Consider the following 19,883-nt stretch of genomic DNA (forward strand, 5'->3'; position numbering starts at 1 on the left):
CTTTGGAGGAGCAGGATCGATGTGACTTCAATAATAATCATGTCTGGGAAGTCTTAGTATTGCCAAGGATCAAGAAAGATGATTCTCTTTTGTTAAATTCTAGATCTACCGCCCCGTTAATGCTGTAGTAATGTTTTCCTCTTTGTTTCTTTGGTTGGGCTTCCGTGTTTTGGTTCCGCTTTCGGCCAAACGTTGGGCCTTTTTATAATACATAGCAGTTAAAAGAAATAAATGTCCATTTTTCTAATAATTAAACGAACTTCATGTCAAACGGTTCTATGAACTATGCACTAAAAGTTTGTTTCATTTTGATCATTCTTGGCTGCAATAATAATGATAATAATGTATTGAATTCATTGACCGACCACATGATTGACTTGACCACTGTGGCTGCACCCTGCACATGTATTGCAGTCTGCCCAATCCATAAACACTGTTTGTCTGTTTGAAGCTAACTGTATAAACCCCAATAAACAAATCAATAATGTAATAAATCTTCTTGTTTATAATTCCAAGACCCACACATTTATAAAATATGCAGGATGCATGTGACTTGCTGCTGCATTTACATCAATAACTAGAAAGTAGAAACCACCACAACAAACAACTTGCACATCCAGTTATATAAATTAATCACAACCATCAAAACAACTTAAATCTTAATCAAATCAAATAAACAAAGTTAGTTTTTTTTATATAAATATTTTTATTAGATGATTAGCTTGACCACCGCAGCCACCTTCTAAGATCGGTGGTTGAACAAGGTGAAACTTCACCACCTGCAATGCTCTCTGTATAATAAGATGAATAATTAAGACTGCTGCTCGATTCCTGTGTAACCGTAACTGTATGGCTCGTTCACACTCGTAAAGCTCGGGCTCCTTAAGTTCTGCTGGTTGTATACATTTTGCGGGTCGGGAACTGGGAAAGATAGTCGTTTCTTGGCTGAACCGGATCGATCCCTTTCAGGGGTAGAGGGTCTTTGTTTTGGTGCACTTTGGGACCGGACCCGGGCCTTAGCTGACTCGGTTGCAGCCATGTAGTTAGGCATTGACCCTCCGCTGGTTGAGCCTCTAGGGTGTTGGTGTAATGCAGAGTTGAAACTGTAGTTTGACCGTAGACTCGGGGTTTGACTTTTGGTACTGGTGTAGCTTCTGTCTTCTCTGATGTAATTTGGGCTTGCGGACCGGACTTGAATGGGCCGTGTTTTGGATGGTGAAGGTGTTATAGGGGTTCTATGGAGAGGTGAAGCGGATGAGTTCCTTTGATTTTGGTGGTGTGGGTGGGGGTGGAGGTTATATTGGTAACTTGATCTTCTAAACTGGTTAGGTGGTAAGTTTGAATAATGTTGGGCGGTGTCAACTTCGACTGTTTTAACACTGTCCCTTTGATCGGTTGAGGCTCGAGCCATGGGCCTGGTTTCCCATGGTTTTGAACCCATCCATCTATCGAGCCATTGGTGTCTATCAACACCGAGCTCGTTTTCACTCTTCATTGATGGGTTCCTACCATTTCTCATCTTTTCCTGACAAATATTTAGACAAAAGTTTAGCTAGTGTGCAGAAAAAATAAAAAGCAAACGTAAACAGTAAAATCTTATGTATATATCTATGATATATCTATAAGTTATTGGGAGGGTCTGGGAAGGATAAATTGGTCAATGGGAGCAAGCATTTTCCTTTATCCCGGAAGAGAGAGATGTTGCTACCGTTGAGACCCCTTGCTCCAAAAAAGAACAACTTTTCTTCGCATATAAACAGATAAAAGAGCAGATAGACATGAATAAGGTAGCGCAAAACTCTTTTGAAAGCTCAGTTACGTTTTATGCAAGTTGTGGATAATCATAAAACGAAAACAAGTAGCAATGAGACAAACCTCTTGAGAGAAGGCTTGTGATAAGGTCTTTTCGCGTCTAGCAACAGCTCGATTATGAAGCATTGCTTTCACTTCTTCAATAGTGTGTGGTCGTTCATCCCAATCATCCGCAATGCTACTTCCATCTCGTGACTAAAAGTTAAAACTAAAATTATATAAACCATAGATAGACATATAGATATGGATGTATAATATATATATAGGGTTAATGAAGCACCATAGATCGGCGGTCAGAAATATCTTGATGGTAACGTGAGCCCCATGTGCTATTAGTGTCACTAAATGTAGATTTTCGACTACTTTGATCGGATTGCTTCATGCGTTGATCAAGAACACGAGCTTGTACTCTAACCAAAGCTTGCATACATTGAAGTGTCATTTTGGCTTGTTTTCTCACATTGTGACCCCTAACTAATGCTTGCAGTTTTACCAGTCCTTTAAGTGCACGAAGAGCTCTTCTAGCCTACAAAGTAAAAGGGGACACATATTGTTAAAAGGGAAAAAAAATGCAAACTTTTAATAATTTATTGGTTTGTTTACATGTTTGAAGTCAAAATACAAACTTTTGGAATTTACATTTTCAAAAAAAAGAGATTGTGGGTGTGGGTGCATGTCATGGTCCATGTGCATGTGCACTTGCTGTGTTCACAGGCATCTTTCCATGTGCTTTTTATCCTAAAACTAAACCAATTTGTTGAAGCATTTCTTTATGACTTTTTGCATACACAAATCCCTTGCCTTTGCATTTCTTATGTTAAAAGGATTATATACGGAGTTCCTTTTCCAACAAGTCATTTTATATATTCATGTGTGTATATATTGTGTTAAAATGTATACATTTATACTAACAAATAGTATAAGAACTCATGTGTTTCTCATAATTTTTAACATATCATTGGTTCTGAAATGAACGCAATAGACACGTTCAATTTATAACCTAGTTTAAGCAGATACCATGAGAGCCAGTTAAGCAGATAACCATGAGAGCCATATAATGCACTTTTACGTGGGCTTTGTATGGGTCATGGGATATGACAGTTGGAAGGAGAGTGAGATAGGCGGCTACATAGCCGGCTTATGAATCACATTTAAAGCAAAAGGTACATGTTAAATCCGATTATGTTGACGTAAATGTGTTATGATGTTCAACTTAAATATTCTAATCTTCAAAGTAACTATACTCATTCCAGTACTGATTGCAACTTTTGTTTCTTGATGCTTATTCTGAAGTACTAACAAAGCAACAGTTAATGAAGACCTGATGAGTTAGATCCCAATAGTTAAATGACTAATAATAGTTAGAGGAAAGTACGAGTTTAATAATCGTGATTGAATGAATGTAGGCCCCTAGAATTATAAGATCATAAAGTTATTAATTAAGGATTGATAGATGATAGATCTATGCTTTCACATATTGACAAAACATGGGTTGCTATTACTCTAGCATTGTTTCAAACTCCACCTAGCCAACAGTTAAATTCCTCATTTACCACTTTAAACTCAATATTTTGTTTAATTAAAACTTAATATCTTATTATCATTAGTTATACTTGTATACATAAAAAAAACATGGTTGTAAAAACTCCGACTAGACACCGATTAATCCTAGTAAACCATGGTCTGCCTATTGATTGCTATAACACTGCATAAAAACAATAATATCATACTCACCAGATAACCTCTGAAAGCCGTCTGGATTACGAAAGCCGCATAATGCTCCCTCGAATAACTAGCGGTTTTCCTACTCAATCGAGACACCTCCATCGCCGCTTCTGCAGCCGCAGCAGCTGCCACCGCTAATGCAGCGGCATGCCTTTGCTCAGCCGCCAGAGGAGTTTCCATGGAAGCTCCCAAATTAGCCACCTTTGGCGGCTGAGCGACTTGCTGTGTTGCGGTTTCCGAGATGGTTGTTGGCTTTCTGAACAACCATCTCCGCTTTTCCCGTTTCTACATTAATTGAAAAAGAAACCTTTACATTTCTTTTAAAACGACAATTTAATTTACTCCTAATAATACTACATCAATATCTATACAACTATCATTAATAATAATAATAATAATAATAATAATGGTAATAATAACCTTGTCGTCTTCGTCGTCGAGATCATGATCTTGATTTTTTCTGTGTTTATCGGAATCTTTACTAGGGGATCTGAAAGCTCTTTTAAAAGCAGTGAGCCAAGATGATCCACCTTTCTTGCCCATTGATATTGAAATGATGAAGAAATTAAGTTACGAAAGTAATAATAATAATGAGGGTGCCATTACAGCAGAGAGAGAAGATCACACCAATGAGCAAAGCAAAACACTTTTATCTGCTGTAAAGGAAAGAGATGTAGTATTTACATATATGATAGAAGGATAGTGTGTCAGTCATGTGTAAATGGAAAATGGTGGTGGGGTTGTTTATTTACATATACATATATATATAGAGACAGCACACATGCATATATATATGTACATGTTGAGAGAGAGTGGTCAAGTAGCTTTGCTTTGACCACCTAGCTAAACCTTATTTAATGAGTATCATCAGAATCATTCCTCGGTTATGTACAGATTTGTGTATTAATCTATTATTTTATCTAAATCAAATCATTATTTATGTTTGATATAATGGAGGTGGGGCTGGTCTCGGTAAACCCAATGAGGTACCTTGGAATTTCGGGAACACTGTCGTGCACCCGTTACGATTGTGAAACGAGTACCTTAATCGGGTAATAAAACCCGAAGAAAGGAGAGGCGTTTGAGCGTTGTGGTGGGGGGGGGGGGATGTTGCAAGGGGCTTAATGTTTGTCAGGTTCTGACGATTAGCGATGAGTTTCCAAAGGTGGGTTTGATGTTTGTTGGCACGGCCGGCTTTGAGAAAGGAAAAAAATTTTGGGCCGGAGACGAAAATTTTTTTGGGTTTAATTAAAAAAGAGTGTTTTGTTGATTTAAACAATTATTAAATTTTTATGTGTTTACTTGGTTACAACTTGGGTTGTGTAAAAAACTTTTGTATAAAAATAGAATTAAATATGTTTCAAATAAGACTGGAACCCATAATCTTTTGATTGGGAGAAATACCTTTTGCCACTAAACCAAGCTAGTGGTTATGTAATTAAATTTAAACATTAAATATACAAATTGTTTTTAATAAAAATAAATATATTTTAAAAAAATCGGGCCTAACAGGGTGTCGGGCATGTGGTCGTCGACCACCCAGCCATCCCTATGGGCCGGCCCCGTTTGTTGGTTGCTTACGGGTTGCGCCCCTTCATTAACGGTGTAGAACACTAGATTTGGGTAGTTATTCTTTGCGGTGAAAACTAAAACGAGAAAGGAAAAAAAAGATGTTGGATTCTAATAGAACACAAGATTTGTTTATTGTTATTTTTTTTATTTGAACCGATGTTTTTTTGAAAATTAAATTTTAGGGTTAACAAATTATGTACTTTTAAGATAATAATCCTTTTACTATGTTACAAAATTAGACACATGATGACATCTTTAAAGTGTAGCCACATTTTCCTTAGCAATAGGAGCAATCTCCTAACCATAGTTGAAAAAGGTGAGATAGCTAAGGCTATACGTAGTTGAGGGCTATAATTTGGGGCGAATTGCGATATGTGGCGTCCAATCAGCAAATGGTGAGAATTTTTTTTTGTGGTGTAATGGTGTAGGGGCTACAAATTGAGCCCACAATATTTTTTATTATTATTTTCTTTTTATAATTAAACTATACAAATAAAAACCATGTAAATTAAATAATAAAATATAAATGTATTTAAATTAAAGAGAAATACGAAAAAAAATACAAAACTAAAAAAAAGAAACTAATATCCGTAATATTCGCACATTTTTTCACGTCGTCGTTGATGCAATAATGCGGCCTCCTCGCGAAACCCCTCCGATCTGAGGAATTCGTAGTCTTCTTCTATTTGACGTAATTCCAACGTATGGGCCAGCTTTTCTTGGTGTTTGTTGGATGCTCTAAGGTCGTTTCCTATTTCTGCGGCATTTGTTTCCAAACAACCGACCAACTCGTATAATTGTCCGACGTCTTCACTGGGCGCCGTATTGAATCGTGTTGACGACGAACCTTCCCCCTTATTTTTCTCGATCTCCCGCGTGGCCGAGGCAACTCCTGCACTTCTTCGTCGTCGGCTAAATTAACCGCGTAGGCTAAATTAACCACGTCGTCCACGAAGAAGCTACGAGCATCAGAGGGTGTGTTCGGTGTGCTCGGATTTGTCGACCGACGATGTCTTCGTCTTTTTTGAAGACCGGGATGAGCCGGCTCGTCGGGAGACCGGAACGGTTGGTGCCCCGTAAAGGCGTAATTTTTCCCAACAATTTAAATACTTGAATGATTACCCGGACCGCCCTTCGGTTTGGCATTGAGCTCGAAAGTCGCTCAAGGCTTGAGTTATAATGTCGCCGTCGTTATGCCCGCTACGCCAGCCGGGCCCCTGCAACCGGTTAATTCCCTGGAAAATTTTTGACATTCGGCGTTAAACCCCTTCCATTGGGCTTGAACCGCTTCTTTTCCCCGGTAGTCTTCGGGTTTACCGGTTATCGCGAGCTAAGCTTTAAATACTTTCTTCCAAAACACCCTGGTGGCTTGAAAGTTAGCTACAAATTAAAATTATTTGTCACAATTAGTATACATTTTAATAAACACTAAATACATTTTTAATAAATACTTAATATTAAAAAACTTACCGACGTTGGGATCCTCCGAAATGACGATCCAAGCCCTTGCGAGGGCCACCTCCTCCTGCTCGCTCCATTACTTGTATGGATCACGTTGCGCCATCGGCTTTCCTGGTTGTTTCTTTTTGTGTTTACGGGTCGGATTTTGGCTTGAACCGGAGGCCCGTGCCGTTTGCGTCTCCGGCTCTGACTTCGGTGGTGTAGACCCGAACGCCGGCATTAAGTTTTGGGACATGAGATAGTTGGCGTACATGTTTATGTTGGGGTCGGGAAATTGAAACGGATAGCTCGATTGGTTTATCGGGTTCCATTGTAAGTTCACGTTCGGTCGGTTTTGCGAACCATGGAGTTGACCGAAAGCAGGGAATGGGTGGTTCGGTTGGTTCGGGTTGTTTCTAGGATTCATTTTGTTAAATTTTTGTAAGAATTTGGGTATGAATTATGTATAAAATGGAAGAATGTGTATGTTTATATACATATATATATATATATATATATATATATATATATATATATATTGTTTTAATTAATTATTTTTTTTATTTTTGACCGTTGTAACAATAATTTTAATAATAAAATATTATTTTTAAAACAAGCAGGGCGACAACAACCACTCGCCCCCGCCCCTTTTCGCCCACATATCGCCGGGGGGAAGCCATCATGGGCACGGTTAAGATAACATAGTTTGGCCAGAGTGGAGCATCGAGGGTCTCCAAATTTGGAAAATGCGGTAGCTTAAATACAAAAAGTATGCGTTCTAAAAAAATGAGAGGAGGGACTGTAAAAAACCATGTATCCACACACTAAAGACAAATTACCCGAAATTGATTTTAACTTGTGTAGGTGTAGGGTACGTCAAACCCGGTACAACCTTTTATTTATTACATTGTGTATTATCTTTGTTACATTATTATTATTGTCTACTAACTAGGACCATTGGGTTGGGGGTTTGTGGAGGTAACCCCTAACTAGGCCTAGCCCAATAAAGGTTAGGGTTTCATGATGGCAGCCACGGAGTTCCTATATAAGAAGCCTTCATCATTCATTTGAAGGACCTTCTCTTGGACCCTTAGCTCCTAACATATTTTTGTGTCTTTAAACAAGAGGAAACTCTTAGCAGTCACATCCCCCACTTTTCCATGGCAAATCCCGAGCAACTGGAGAAAAAGATCAATGTGTTGGTTCGTTCATATTGAAGACGGGGAACTTGGACTTGGATCCGACTCGGATCCATTTCATGTTTCTTTATTGGCGGCATCTGTAGGACACGACAACGAATTACTCTTCGTTGTTCATTTCGGTTTTCAGATCTGTTCATCAGATATTCCAGATCTATGATTTTTTTTCTTCTCAAGAAAAATCCAGATCTGGAAGTATACAAGAAGAAATACCACCAATCTTTAAGGAAAACCCTTAGATCTGTGACTAAACAATACATTTATGATTTACAATCTGAGTATATGTTAAAAATTCCTAGATTTGAAAACTGTTCTCTGAAAATATCCAGATCTACATTATTTTGGAGAAAACCCATTAGATCTAAGATTTGATTATATCTTCAAAGTGTCAAACGATTTGAAGTTATGAAATTTTCAGATCTGGGTTCACTTAATAAAAAGATCTGGGTTCACTTAATAAAAATCGGAGCCTGCTTTCCTTTTCAAAAAAGGAAAATAATATAATAATAATTCAACGCCACTATGTGTCCTGGTACTTAAAATTGTCATTACGTTGTGCTTCTCTTCTCAAGAAGTAGTTGGCGTGAAAAGGGATTACGTGAAGGGTTAGATCACCGTCAAGAATGAAAAAAACCATTTAAACCTTAAACCATTTATTCTTGAATATATAGTTTTGTCGTAACTCTTAAAACCATTTAAACCTTATGTCAAAACGATTCTTCTTTTTAAATATACATTGGGTGTGAAACAATAATCAAACGACCGTTTTATAATATAACAGAAGAACAAGACAGTAGCATTTCCAGACCGAGTTTGTTATTATTGATAGAGAACCAGGGAAAATGATTGCACGATGTAAATAAACGGAATGGGACGAAGAAGCCCGCTAATTCAAAATGCGCAATTGATGCTGGGACTCAACAAAATCATGGTACGTACCCTCTGTTACAATCAAGAATTCATGTTGGAAGGGGCTGTGTTCAAACATTTTAAATATACATTTGGTGTCCAATCAAGAACTTCTGAAAGTAATATACTTTTCATAGGAGGAATAGTAACGATAAATTGTTTCACATACAAAGCATATATACTACTATCGATCTGACGTTATTTTACTAATCTCGTGAAAATAACGTTAAAAGTGACGGACGGTTAATTAGGCATCATGTAGTGGCGTTGATAGCCGAAAGACAAGGGTACATGCACCGATCAGCCGGTGTCCCGATGATTGAGTGCTATGTGCCTTATGTCCAAGGCTTGATGCAAAACTACTATCGAGCCGGGGGTCTCACCGAAAGCAGCCTCTCTATCCTTATAGGGTAGAGGTAAGGCTGTCTACATCTTACCCTCCTCAGACCCTACCATAGCTTTGCTATTGGTGGAATATACTGAGTACGATGATGATGACGATGATGATGATGATGATGATGATGATACAAAGCATATATACGCCCGATTTAAGCAGAAATGTACTTAGTCTTGAACAAATAATACTTCAAGGTTATCAAGTACATACGGAGGGCTCTAAATGTACCATAATTCAAAATGTTTCCATTCAATGATTCTGTGACACCAGTTAGAATGGGAAATCCGAAGCAAATCTGCCCCGCTAGAAAAATATTTTGAAACGTTAACACTCAACAACCATGATTTTGATTGGAACGAAGCAATAATTCATGTCATCGAATTTCAAAAGTTTCATAGATTGCATGCTCTCTTGAAACTCTTAGATGAGGCGAATTCGTGCATAAATATCGTTCAATATTGTCACACCCTAATATAAGGCGTAAGATGTCAGGGCGTAACTGATTACACGGTAGCTCACAAGAGACTATTAATAATAATGACAATAACTAATTATTTAAATCATATAACCAAAATACAACACAAAATCCATAACAAAGATTATCCAAATAAATTGTATATTTTCATTATCATTAATAGTGTCTTGTGAGCTACTGTGCAATCAATTGCGTCCCGGCATATTCCGCTGTATGTTGGGGTACGATAGATTGGTATCAGATCCGAATGCTATAAAATAGGTTATTAGACGTAATTGTTGGGCTCGTAGTCCTTGTGTGGCCTGGTTAATTATTTGAAGCCCAAAGGACAGACGGGTGTAGGGTGGCAAGACCTAAGCCCGACCCGGTTTAGATTTCTTGTTTAATAAGATAAAAACCCTAGTTTTATCTCTATATATTTGATGTTATGTATTTGTAATCATTGTCACTCATTAAAGAATATCTTGTTGGCACCCATGGACATAGGTCAGTTTAGACCGAACCACGTTAAATCCTCGCGTCTGTTTATTACTTTTGTGTTTGTGTTGAGTTCGTGTGTGTGTTTAATCCTAAAAAGTGGTATCAAGAGCTTATGTTCGCATAACAAGAAGAACACGTTGAAGTTTGAACCCGCCTCTTATGCCGCCGCATCACCGCTAGCAGTTGCTAGAGTTCTGCATCCGCCGACAAGAGATCTTTTCGCCACAACAGTTTGTTGTCGCCGCTGTTCGCTGTCGTCACCAGTAGTCGCCGTTGAAGTTCTGTCTCCGCAGACACTGTTAACAGTTGTTAGGTCTGACTGATTAGAGTACAGGTTCAATTTTTATTAATCTGAAAGCAATTTGCCATAGTGTCACCGCCGTGTATACCAGGTTGGCTAGCTGTCGCATGTGAAAGAATTTTGTTACAAACATCACCGCCGTTTGACAGGGAAAGAAATTGAACATGTATCTTTTTTTTATTTGGCACATGATTTAGGGCAGCAAGCCTAAGGCTAACAAAATAAACTTTACTTTTTGGTGGGCCTTTGTTCAAAAATCAAGTTGTAATAAAGAATTAATTTTGTCAGATAATTCGACATATAATTTTTGACTTGGGTTGGGATTCTACTGTGGATGTTGGTACCAAGAACAGTTAAATAAAGTTTCTATTTTCATTGAAGAACTGTTGTTAATTAGAAGAAGCGTTAAAGAAACAGAGAACCAGTACCAACCGCGAATGTCATGTTTTATCGTTTCAGTTTCTGATTTACAGTTCATTATTCCGCTGGGTTTAGATAGGTTGATTGTTTAACAGAATTCAGTCGAACAACCGTTAAGTTTAGGCATGTGCCATTGCTGTGTCTGTCTCTGCTTTTATCCAAATTTCCGTTTAGTCATTGTTATGGCAGAAGACAGAAAGGTTTCGCTACATAAGTTTGATGGACATAAATTTGGTTGGTGGAAGATGAAAATTAAAGCGCTACTTTGTTAGAAAGACTTGGATGTAGTGTTTGAGGATGAAAAACCAGAAAACTTGTAAGATGAAGATTGGAAGAAGTTAGACAAGAAGTCTAGGGCTTTTATTACTTTGTCGTTGTCGGAAGATGTGGAGTTTAACATCATGAAAGAAAACACAGCCCGCGGTATGATGGATGCACTATCCAACATATATGAGAAGCTTTCGGCAGCGAATAAGGTCTATCTTATCCAAGAGTTAGTGACAACTAGAATGAAAGATGGTGGGTCAGTTACAACACATATCAATAATCTTTATTTGATCTTGTCCTGCTTAGTGTCAGTTGACATTAGGTTTGATGATGAAGTTCGAGGCCTATTGTTGTTATCCACTTTACCCGACAGTTGGTGTCAAACAATGATTGATGTTTGTAGTTCATCTACAAAAAATTACTTTTGATGGGATTTGGGATTTGATTTTTGTTGAAGATTCAAGACGCAAAAGTTCAGGTGAATCATCAAGTAATATATTAATCACAGAAGGTAGAGGTAGGAGAAAACAACGAGGCTGTGGGAGCAGGAAGATGAGTCAGTCTAAGACTCGTAAAGATATTGAATGTTGGAATTGTAAAGAAAAGGGAAACTTCAGAAATCAGTGACCGAATGGTAAGAAAGAGATGAACGTTACAGAAGATGACACAGATGACAGAGTCACTGGTTATAAGCCTTTGGTTTGCAGTGTTGAGTGTAAAGTTGATGCTTGGGTGATGGATTCCGGTCATCGTTTCATGCTAGTCATTGTAGTGAAACGATGAAGAATCTAAAGGTTGGGTATTTTGAAAAGGTTCAACTAGCGAACAATGATATCCTAGAGGTTACGGGTACGGGAGATGTTGATTTGAAAAATTCAGCTGATATTCTTGGACTTTGAAAGATGTTAGGGTTATTCCAAGTTTGAAGAAACGTTTGATTTCAGTTAGGCATTTGGATGACCAGGGACATGATGTTAAATTCGGGAATGGGCAATGGAAATTTGTCAAAGGGAATCTCGTGGTCCCTCGTGGAAAGAAAATGGGTTAGTTGTATGTGGTCGATATGTCACCGAAAGGAGCGGATCCAGTTTTGGTGAAAGACAAAATCCAGTTCACAAAATCTCATGGGCAGAAGAATGTTTTTACAAGTAACAAACCCAAAGTCAGAGTGAAGTGTAAGGCCCCGGTCCCGATGCCCTACTTTGGCGTTGAATTTACTCATAAACACGGTTCTAAATATCATAGTTAAATTAAACTTTCGTGGTATAATAAAAATTCAAACATTCATTACAAAACATTCATAACTTGTCTTTAAAAACTCAAAATATCTTATTTAAACATCATGACATATCTTCAGATGCCAGCCTATTCAATTCATGTCATGTTTCTCCCTCAAGCTAGCTGCTTCAGTCTATTTACATGTGTGCATACTAAAAGTCTGCTACGCTGAGTGAGTTCTAGTTAATCAGACAACATACAATACACTCACATACTTACACGTATACATATCCGAAGATACATATAACATACTTAGCTTGTTACCTTTCATACATACTTTCATACTTTAATTCTTTCTTTTGTACATACATTCATATATATTTTATGAGTATTTCGCCCTATAATATTCGCAGATATTATTAGGGTCTGTTCCCGACATTCACAAATATTATTAAGGTCTGTTCCCTTCATTCGCAGATATTATTAGGGTTTGTTCCCTACATTCGCAGATATTACTAGTTTATGTTCCCTACATTCGCACAACCATACCTCCATACTATCATCCATACGAGTTCATACATATCCTGCTTTATCATTCATACATACTTTATACACAATTCTAACACTTACCTTCCTTGGTGATACGTGCAATATCCGAAGATCGTTCACGAACCAACAAGCATTCATTCATAACTTCGATAACTATCACACATATCATATACGCCATACTTACCACTTAAGTTAAGTGTATTAACTATTCACATTGAGTATGCACAAAGCCCCGAAAACTTAATAAGGAAATGGGGCTAGAAAATCACCTGCAAGCGATTCCATTCTGAATGTACCGTTATGCCCTTCTTGAGCTGTGCACTGCTAACTGTCTATTAATCATCGTATCAATTAACTTCTTCTAGCTATACCATACTTCTAAGTTATTGTAACCCCTAGCTATGGGGGTCCAAGGCAGCGCCCCTGGCAGCGGGGTTCTAGGGGCGGCAGCCCCTAGCAGGGTCCAAGGGGCAGAGCCCCTGCTGGGTTATGCTGAAGTTCAATTATTTAATCAAATCGAATCTTCATTTTAGACGTTACCTTTTATTATTAATTTCTTACTTATTCTTATCTTAATCATCATATAAGTCCATATCTATCGTTTGCATATGTATACGTTGTTTATCTTTCATTTATTTCGTAAAATCATTTTCACGTATAAGTCCAACTGCATATAAGTTACTATTGGCGTATAAGTCATTTTTAATGTATAAGTCTTCTTAGCGTATAAGCTGTTCCAATGTATAAGCTGTTCCAGCGCATAAGTCATTCTTATACGGCATGTACATATACGCTTATATATATATATACGGTACATTCACACATATACGCTTTCACACATATACGCTGCAAGCATACTTATACGTTAATAATACTTATACGGTTCATACATACATATACGCTTATATACAACTTATACGGCTTATTCAACTTATACGATTCCTATACTTATACGTTTGATCATTCATACACGCCGAACATACATACACGCTTCATATGTATATACTTATACGGCGTACATGCTTATACGCCACACATACATATACGACATATATACTTATACACCGTATGTTCAGTTCAACGTTCATTTCACGCGTTTTTGAGGTTTTCCTTCGATTCTGGCGCCGTCAGCCGCTGTTAACCACCATGGTTGGTCGGGGTTTGATCGTTTATGGCCTAGGTAGCTTCAGGGTGTCCATATCTGAGCTAAGGTGGTCATTAAGCTCGTTTTTGGTTGATTAAACACACGAATAAAGCTAGATCTAGGTCCCAACAGCTCATACCACATCACGAGGTTGCGGTTTCGGGTTCAACTATGTTGGTACAGCCGAGATAAATCATTTCTTACCTTCGGTTGGTCTCGGATCGTTGAATATAGTAGAGTAGAGAGTGTTTGGCATAAGTGTGTGCTTTTGATGGTGTAGGCTATTGTGTAGAGATGGATGAAAATGGAAAGAATTAGGGTTTAAGAGGTATTTATACTCCCTTAAGCCCATGGACCTAAGGCACATCTTTCATTTTTAGTCCATATTTAATTTTATCTTTTAAGTCTACTTATCTTTCGATCTTTATTATTTTATTATTTCTCTACTAAATCAAGTAAACTTTTCCATCACAAATAAATAATATATTAACTATTATTTTTAGAAATTTTGGGATGTTACAAGTCTACCCTCCTTAAAAGATGTTTCGTCCCTGAAACCTAACTCTTACCTAAACAAGCCCGGGTAATACTTGTTCATCTCTTCTTCAACTTCCAAAGTAGCATCTGATCCTTTCCGGTGCTTCCATATTACTTTTACTAGCGGAATGACTTCATGATGAAGCTGTTTTTCCTTACAGTCCACTATCTCAATAGACTGTTCAATGTAGTTCAACTGTTCATCAACCTCGATGTCTACTAACGGCACGTGGGACGTGTCATCAGCTAGACATTTCCTCAAGTGAGAAACATGAGAACTAGAGTGAATTCATTTTAACTCATTAGGCATATCCAGCATGTAAGCTACTTCGCCAACACGATCGACTATCTTAAACGGTCCAATGTACCTTGGACATAACTTCCCTCTCTTTCTGAAACGAATAATTCCCTACCAAGGCGAGACATTGAGCATCACATTGTCACCAACGTTAAACTCGATTAGTTGTCGCCACTTATTCATGACCGTCATTTGAGTCATGCAAAAACCTAGTTAACCTAAGTAGCTAGGACAAGTAAGGTATTGTATCCACCAGGAGTATGTGGTCAATGCAAATCGTGTAACAGATTTAATATTATGAAGTAGTATATTTTAGTGCTGATCACACAAGCAAATAAGTTGATTTTAATAAAGATTAAGCAAATTCACGAATTCAAACAATTATCAAAGATGAATCATCCCTGGGGTTCAAGAATGTAATTAAACAGTTTCTCATGCAACCTAACAGATTAATTATCACAGATTGACTAAAGACTAATTAACGAGTTAAACCTTAGGCACCAACAATCGCTAACACATGACACTGGTTATCAAACGGTCCCTGCCAGTGTGACTCAACTAAGGACAATTGTGTGCTGTTGTATTCAATCTAGTTAAACAAACCTATGAGCAATTACTATAGCAACCGACAAACTAATTGTTCTGATCAACGTAAACCTAAACCGATTGAATTCACAGTAATACTAAATATCAATACTCATAGATCAATCAAAGATAATTACAAATATTATGTTCATGGTTACAATCAAAACTGAAATAAATACAAACTCTACATCCCGGGAATGAATCGGAGAGGACTAGCCGAGCAACGTCATTGATAGTTCTTCAATTATGATGAGGAAGGCCATTAGTATTGATCAAGAGATGATTGGTAGCCATAGAAATCACCCAATAGCTGCTGGAAGTCGTCAAACTTGATTACGGTTCGTAAAATAGAAGACATATCTTAAAACTCGATTTTTCCTGTTTTATATGACCATCGCGATACGCGATGGCCATATGCCCATCTCATCGTGCATCGAGGCCTAATAAAACATCATATTTGGATTCCTCTCTTTGAGAAACCTAAAATTAATATTTTATGGGTCCCGTAACTCATTTTCTAGCTCAAGATATGCTCGTTTTACTTCATGGTCGCGTTTTGTCAACCCATCTTGTTCAGTTTAAGCATCGGCTTATGATTTCTCATCCATACTCTTCCCGAATCCTTCTAACACTTCCTAAGACTTCAAATCATGCTCCGGTCTTCCCGAGATATCATTCCATGCTCGTACAAGTCTCCCATTTAGCATCTTTAACCACCTGAAAAACAAAAGCACGTATGAAGTACCCAGGTTCTAACAATATACTCAATAAAACTAGATAATTAATACACTAATATGTATACAAAATACCCGACCATCACGTCCCTACACTTATCTTTTTCTTGCCCTCAAGAAAACTCTAAAGTAAACATTTAACTCCAACATAGGAATGTCAATTATCACCATTACTAGTAAGGTTTAAGGTCATACCCAGTTTTCCAGACTGACACTTTCTAGATTGACATTCCACAAATAAAGTTAAATGATATAATTAAAACAATAGAGCCGCCTAGACAGGTGTACTTTGTTTCCGGTTAAGGCACACATGCTCATACCCCTCATAATATAATATCTCTCCTCTCGGTTAATATCTGGACTAGCAAAAGATGTGCTAGTGTCTCTTTGCCCTCTATACCAAGTATGAACAAATCTCCACCCATATAAATTCCTTGACACAAATGCAAATCACGAGGGCTTAAAACGGGTTGTAACGGGGCTAAGTGTAAGGGCATGGACGGGAATTTTTCAAGTAGCTCAAACGATCCGATCCGGCTTATTACAAAACAACTAAATAAACAATGACATAACATAAATACTGATTTCATCTTTTTTTTTCAACAAACAACTAATCAAACACAAACAAACTTCTAATTACATCACTGAATATAAACATACATCTTTTTGGGTTTTTGCAAAATTTTTTTAAGCATAATAAACATGATGCTTAATACATCTTATTGATAAATACTAGAACAAATACAAAGAAACCTATTAAGTCGGATCATCTCGCAATATACCATCGGGGTTGAATGAAAGAATATGTCCTAAAATGTTTTCTAAATGAACCAACCCCCCTCCCCTCACATTACCCACGCTCATATGTATAAGTATGAGGCCCAACCCCCAGTACCCATACTCTCACTCATCCAGACGACGCTTATCCTAATTGCCTCTATCACTTTTGCATTCATGCCAATATAAGATCTTGAAATCCATGAGATAACCAAGTTACTCTCGATGAAGGCACTCAAATGACATGTGTGTATACTATGTATTATATGTGTATTATATATATGAGGTCAAACTCACACACGTACCAGAGGAGTTAGGCTGCCGACATGAACTTGTGTACCTGTCCCCTTGACTCGTTATCCCCGTTTAAACGACCCCATTTTCAACTTCTCGTTTTGAAAACATTTGTGAGTAAGACTATCGAGAAGCTGAAAAACCAACCATGACTAGAAACCTATAACTTTGCATTATTGACAATAATTAACAGTTAACAACTTTGGTTTCCGAACACTCTTCGAGGTACTATCGGGCTAAAATTTTCAAATTTCTCCCATCCCCACACTTGAGGTTTACATTGTCCTCAATGTTAAAGTATTTAAACAATTAATGAACATTTTAGGGACGGGGTTGAAATTGAAATTGACTGTTAAAAATTTAAAACTCGGGGCTCATATGTGATGGTTCTACTAGCAATTATACTTTTAACATCTATACTAATAAAATAAAATAGATTATGAAAATGAAATCACCTGATATCAACACAATGGGATGGATCAATCGGCTCGCGAACTCTCGTAAACACTCGTACACACTCGTATCAACCAATTACCAAAACTGACAACCGAACCTGCAAAATCTCGGGACATGTAGAAGCAAGCTTCTCACAAGTGTAAGACATAGGTCTTTTAAGAGTTATGAAAATGATTTTCTGTTAATTTTATTAAAACAATTACCGAGCCGAATTAAGTCATTTCATAATAAATTTTGTTAAACAAGTTAAAAACGTTAAAAGACCAAACTCACTTTCGTAGGAATCATGATTGCATTTAGAGTATGCAACAAGCCCTTTAAACCTCCCGGTAGCCCGGGAGGACAATTGAGGTCTCGTGAGGGTTTATAGTGAACAACACCCTCAAAGTTCAAAATACACAAAATATACACATACCTGGATTAACCACAGCAAAAAGAATATGAAAGCACTCTGGGTAGCTAAACTGAAACCTCGTTTTCTGACAAAAACTTTATTGAACACATCAAAATCCAAACTTTTCTCGTTAGCTATCCCCACACTTAGCTTTTGCTATGATGGTACGCTTAAAATACATTTAGTAATATAAAAACTAAAAAAAAGCAAACTAAAAATATACAAAATGTACAATTACCACCCTTTTGAAAATTTTATGGCATTCAAGGTGTGCTCCCGTGCAACCTTCTCAGTATAAGAACGCTTTTCTTCAATCTTTTGTTTCCAGTCTTCTGATAGGCCAGGATCTGGCCCGAACATCCTCAATCTCCACTCTCGATCATTTTGGTTGGGTGGATGTCTCATTTTATTCTTCCTTGGTCGGCTATCTTTCTCTTCCACCTTCTCACTCTGTTGTTTCTCAAATTCCTTCTTATATGTCCTCTCAATCACAAAACATTCCTTTTTTTGTGTGATCCTTGTCTAGGGATACGCACTTGTCAACAAGAGGGTTAGTAGCATTTTCAAACAATGATAACCGTTTATCACGGTCTCCACATTTGATTCCCAAAACCCCGTTAGCACAATCAATTACCGCATGTGTTGGCAAGGAATGGCCTACCCAATATGACTTGTGGTTGTGTATTATTCACACGTTTAGTATAGTCAAGTACAAGAAAGTCAACTGGGTAGAAAAATTCCTCCACCTAAACCATTACATTAGTCACCATGCCCCGAGGGAGTGCATGAGTTTGGTCCGCCAACACCATGGTGGTGTTTACCCTTTCTAATGGGCCAAATTCTAACTGATCATATAAACTACCGGGCAAAATACTAACACATGCTCAAAGATCTAAAAGTGGCCAATCAGTTTTAAATTCCCCAATTTGAATTGATAAAAATGGCACTCCCGGGTCTTGGAGTTTACTGAAGGTGGTATTATGCTCCACCCCTTCATCCATTGTGTTGGTAATTTTACCATTTAAACATTTATCACAAGAACAATTTTCACAAAAATATGTTTCATTTGCTTTTAAATTTTAGTTATTTTGGAAAATCGTTTCATTTTGACCAACACAATCACTCTCATCACTAACACCTTCCACCACCCCTTTAACAAACTGTGGTGGTGAATCAACTTCAACACTAGAAATTTCAAAATTAGGTAAAAGACTTACCGCATTGATGTGCACATTGTTTCCCTTCTTGGAGCTAGAGCAGTAGTGGTTTGGGTTGACTGTAGTATCACTCGGGAGTTGACTTGTACTCTTTTGCCACTTTGTCATATCTGTTGTGAGCTGACCAATCTGTTTTGACATTGCATCTAACGATTTATCATGTAACTCAAACTGTTAAGTCGTTTCAACTTTATGATCTGTCATAATTTTCATCAATGCGTCCAACTTTGAGTGCACCGACTCATCCACATTTCCCCAGGACCCCCTCTGATGGTCCTGATTACCCGATAATTTTGGCCCCGGTTATCGTCATGTTATACCGCCGATTCTGATTATACGAACCCTGCTGACCACCTTGGCGGTAATTTTCCTGCGATCTGTTCTGGTTTGATCCTTGAAAGTTCGGGCTTAACTGTGTAGACGCGTTCCCGTATAGAAAGTTCGGGTGATTCCTCAGGCGCGGGTGATAAGTGTTTGAATCAAACCCTTGGCCCTTAGAATCCCCGTAAGCATAATTAACCTCCTCGGGCTCATCCTCCTCGTCATCATAAAACTCGGGGCAATTTTATGACTTGTGCCTGAGCTCACCACACTCTTCACATGCTGGTAATTTCACGCCAGCTTTACCAACCTCTTTCTTTTACCCTTTCGGTACCTGGCTAGTTCACGTTCTAACTCAGCAA

At 37.8% G+C, this 19,883-nt stretch overlaps 1 protein-coding gene across 1 annotated transcript; it reads right to left on the bottom strand.

The window, feature by feature from the left end:
- Positions 1 to 686: 686 nt before the first annotated feature.
- On the bottom strand, positions 687 to 4,251 carry LOC143622170 (protein IQ-DOMAIN 18-like). Its single transcript, XM_077093387.1, has 5 exons — positions 3,958 to 4,251; positions 3,547 to 3,822; positions 2,093 to 2,338; positions 1,876 to 2,007; positions 687 to 1,525 (listed from the first exon to the last, which is right to left on the bottom strand). Exons 1-5 carry the CDS (start codon positions 4,078 to 4,080, stop codon positions 812 to 814), a joined length of 1,491 nt encoding a protein of 496 aa, XP_076949502.1. The 5' UTR covers positions 4,081 to 4,251; the 3' UTR covers positions 687 to 811.
- Between the last annotated feature and the right edge of the window lie 15,632 nt (positions 4,252 to 19,883).

The sequence above is a fragment of the Bidens hawaiensis genome, unplaced genomic scaffold (genome assembly GCF_021521415.1).
Source record: "Bidens hawaiensis isolate Kalapana, Puna unplaced genomic scaffold, B.hawaiensis_p1.1 tig00000326_1, whole genome shotgun sequence".
NCBI lineage: Eukaryota > Viridiplantae > Streptophyta > Magnoliopsida > Asterales > Asteraceae > Bidens > Bidens hawaiensis.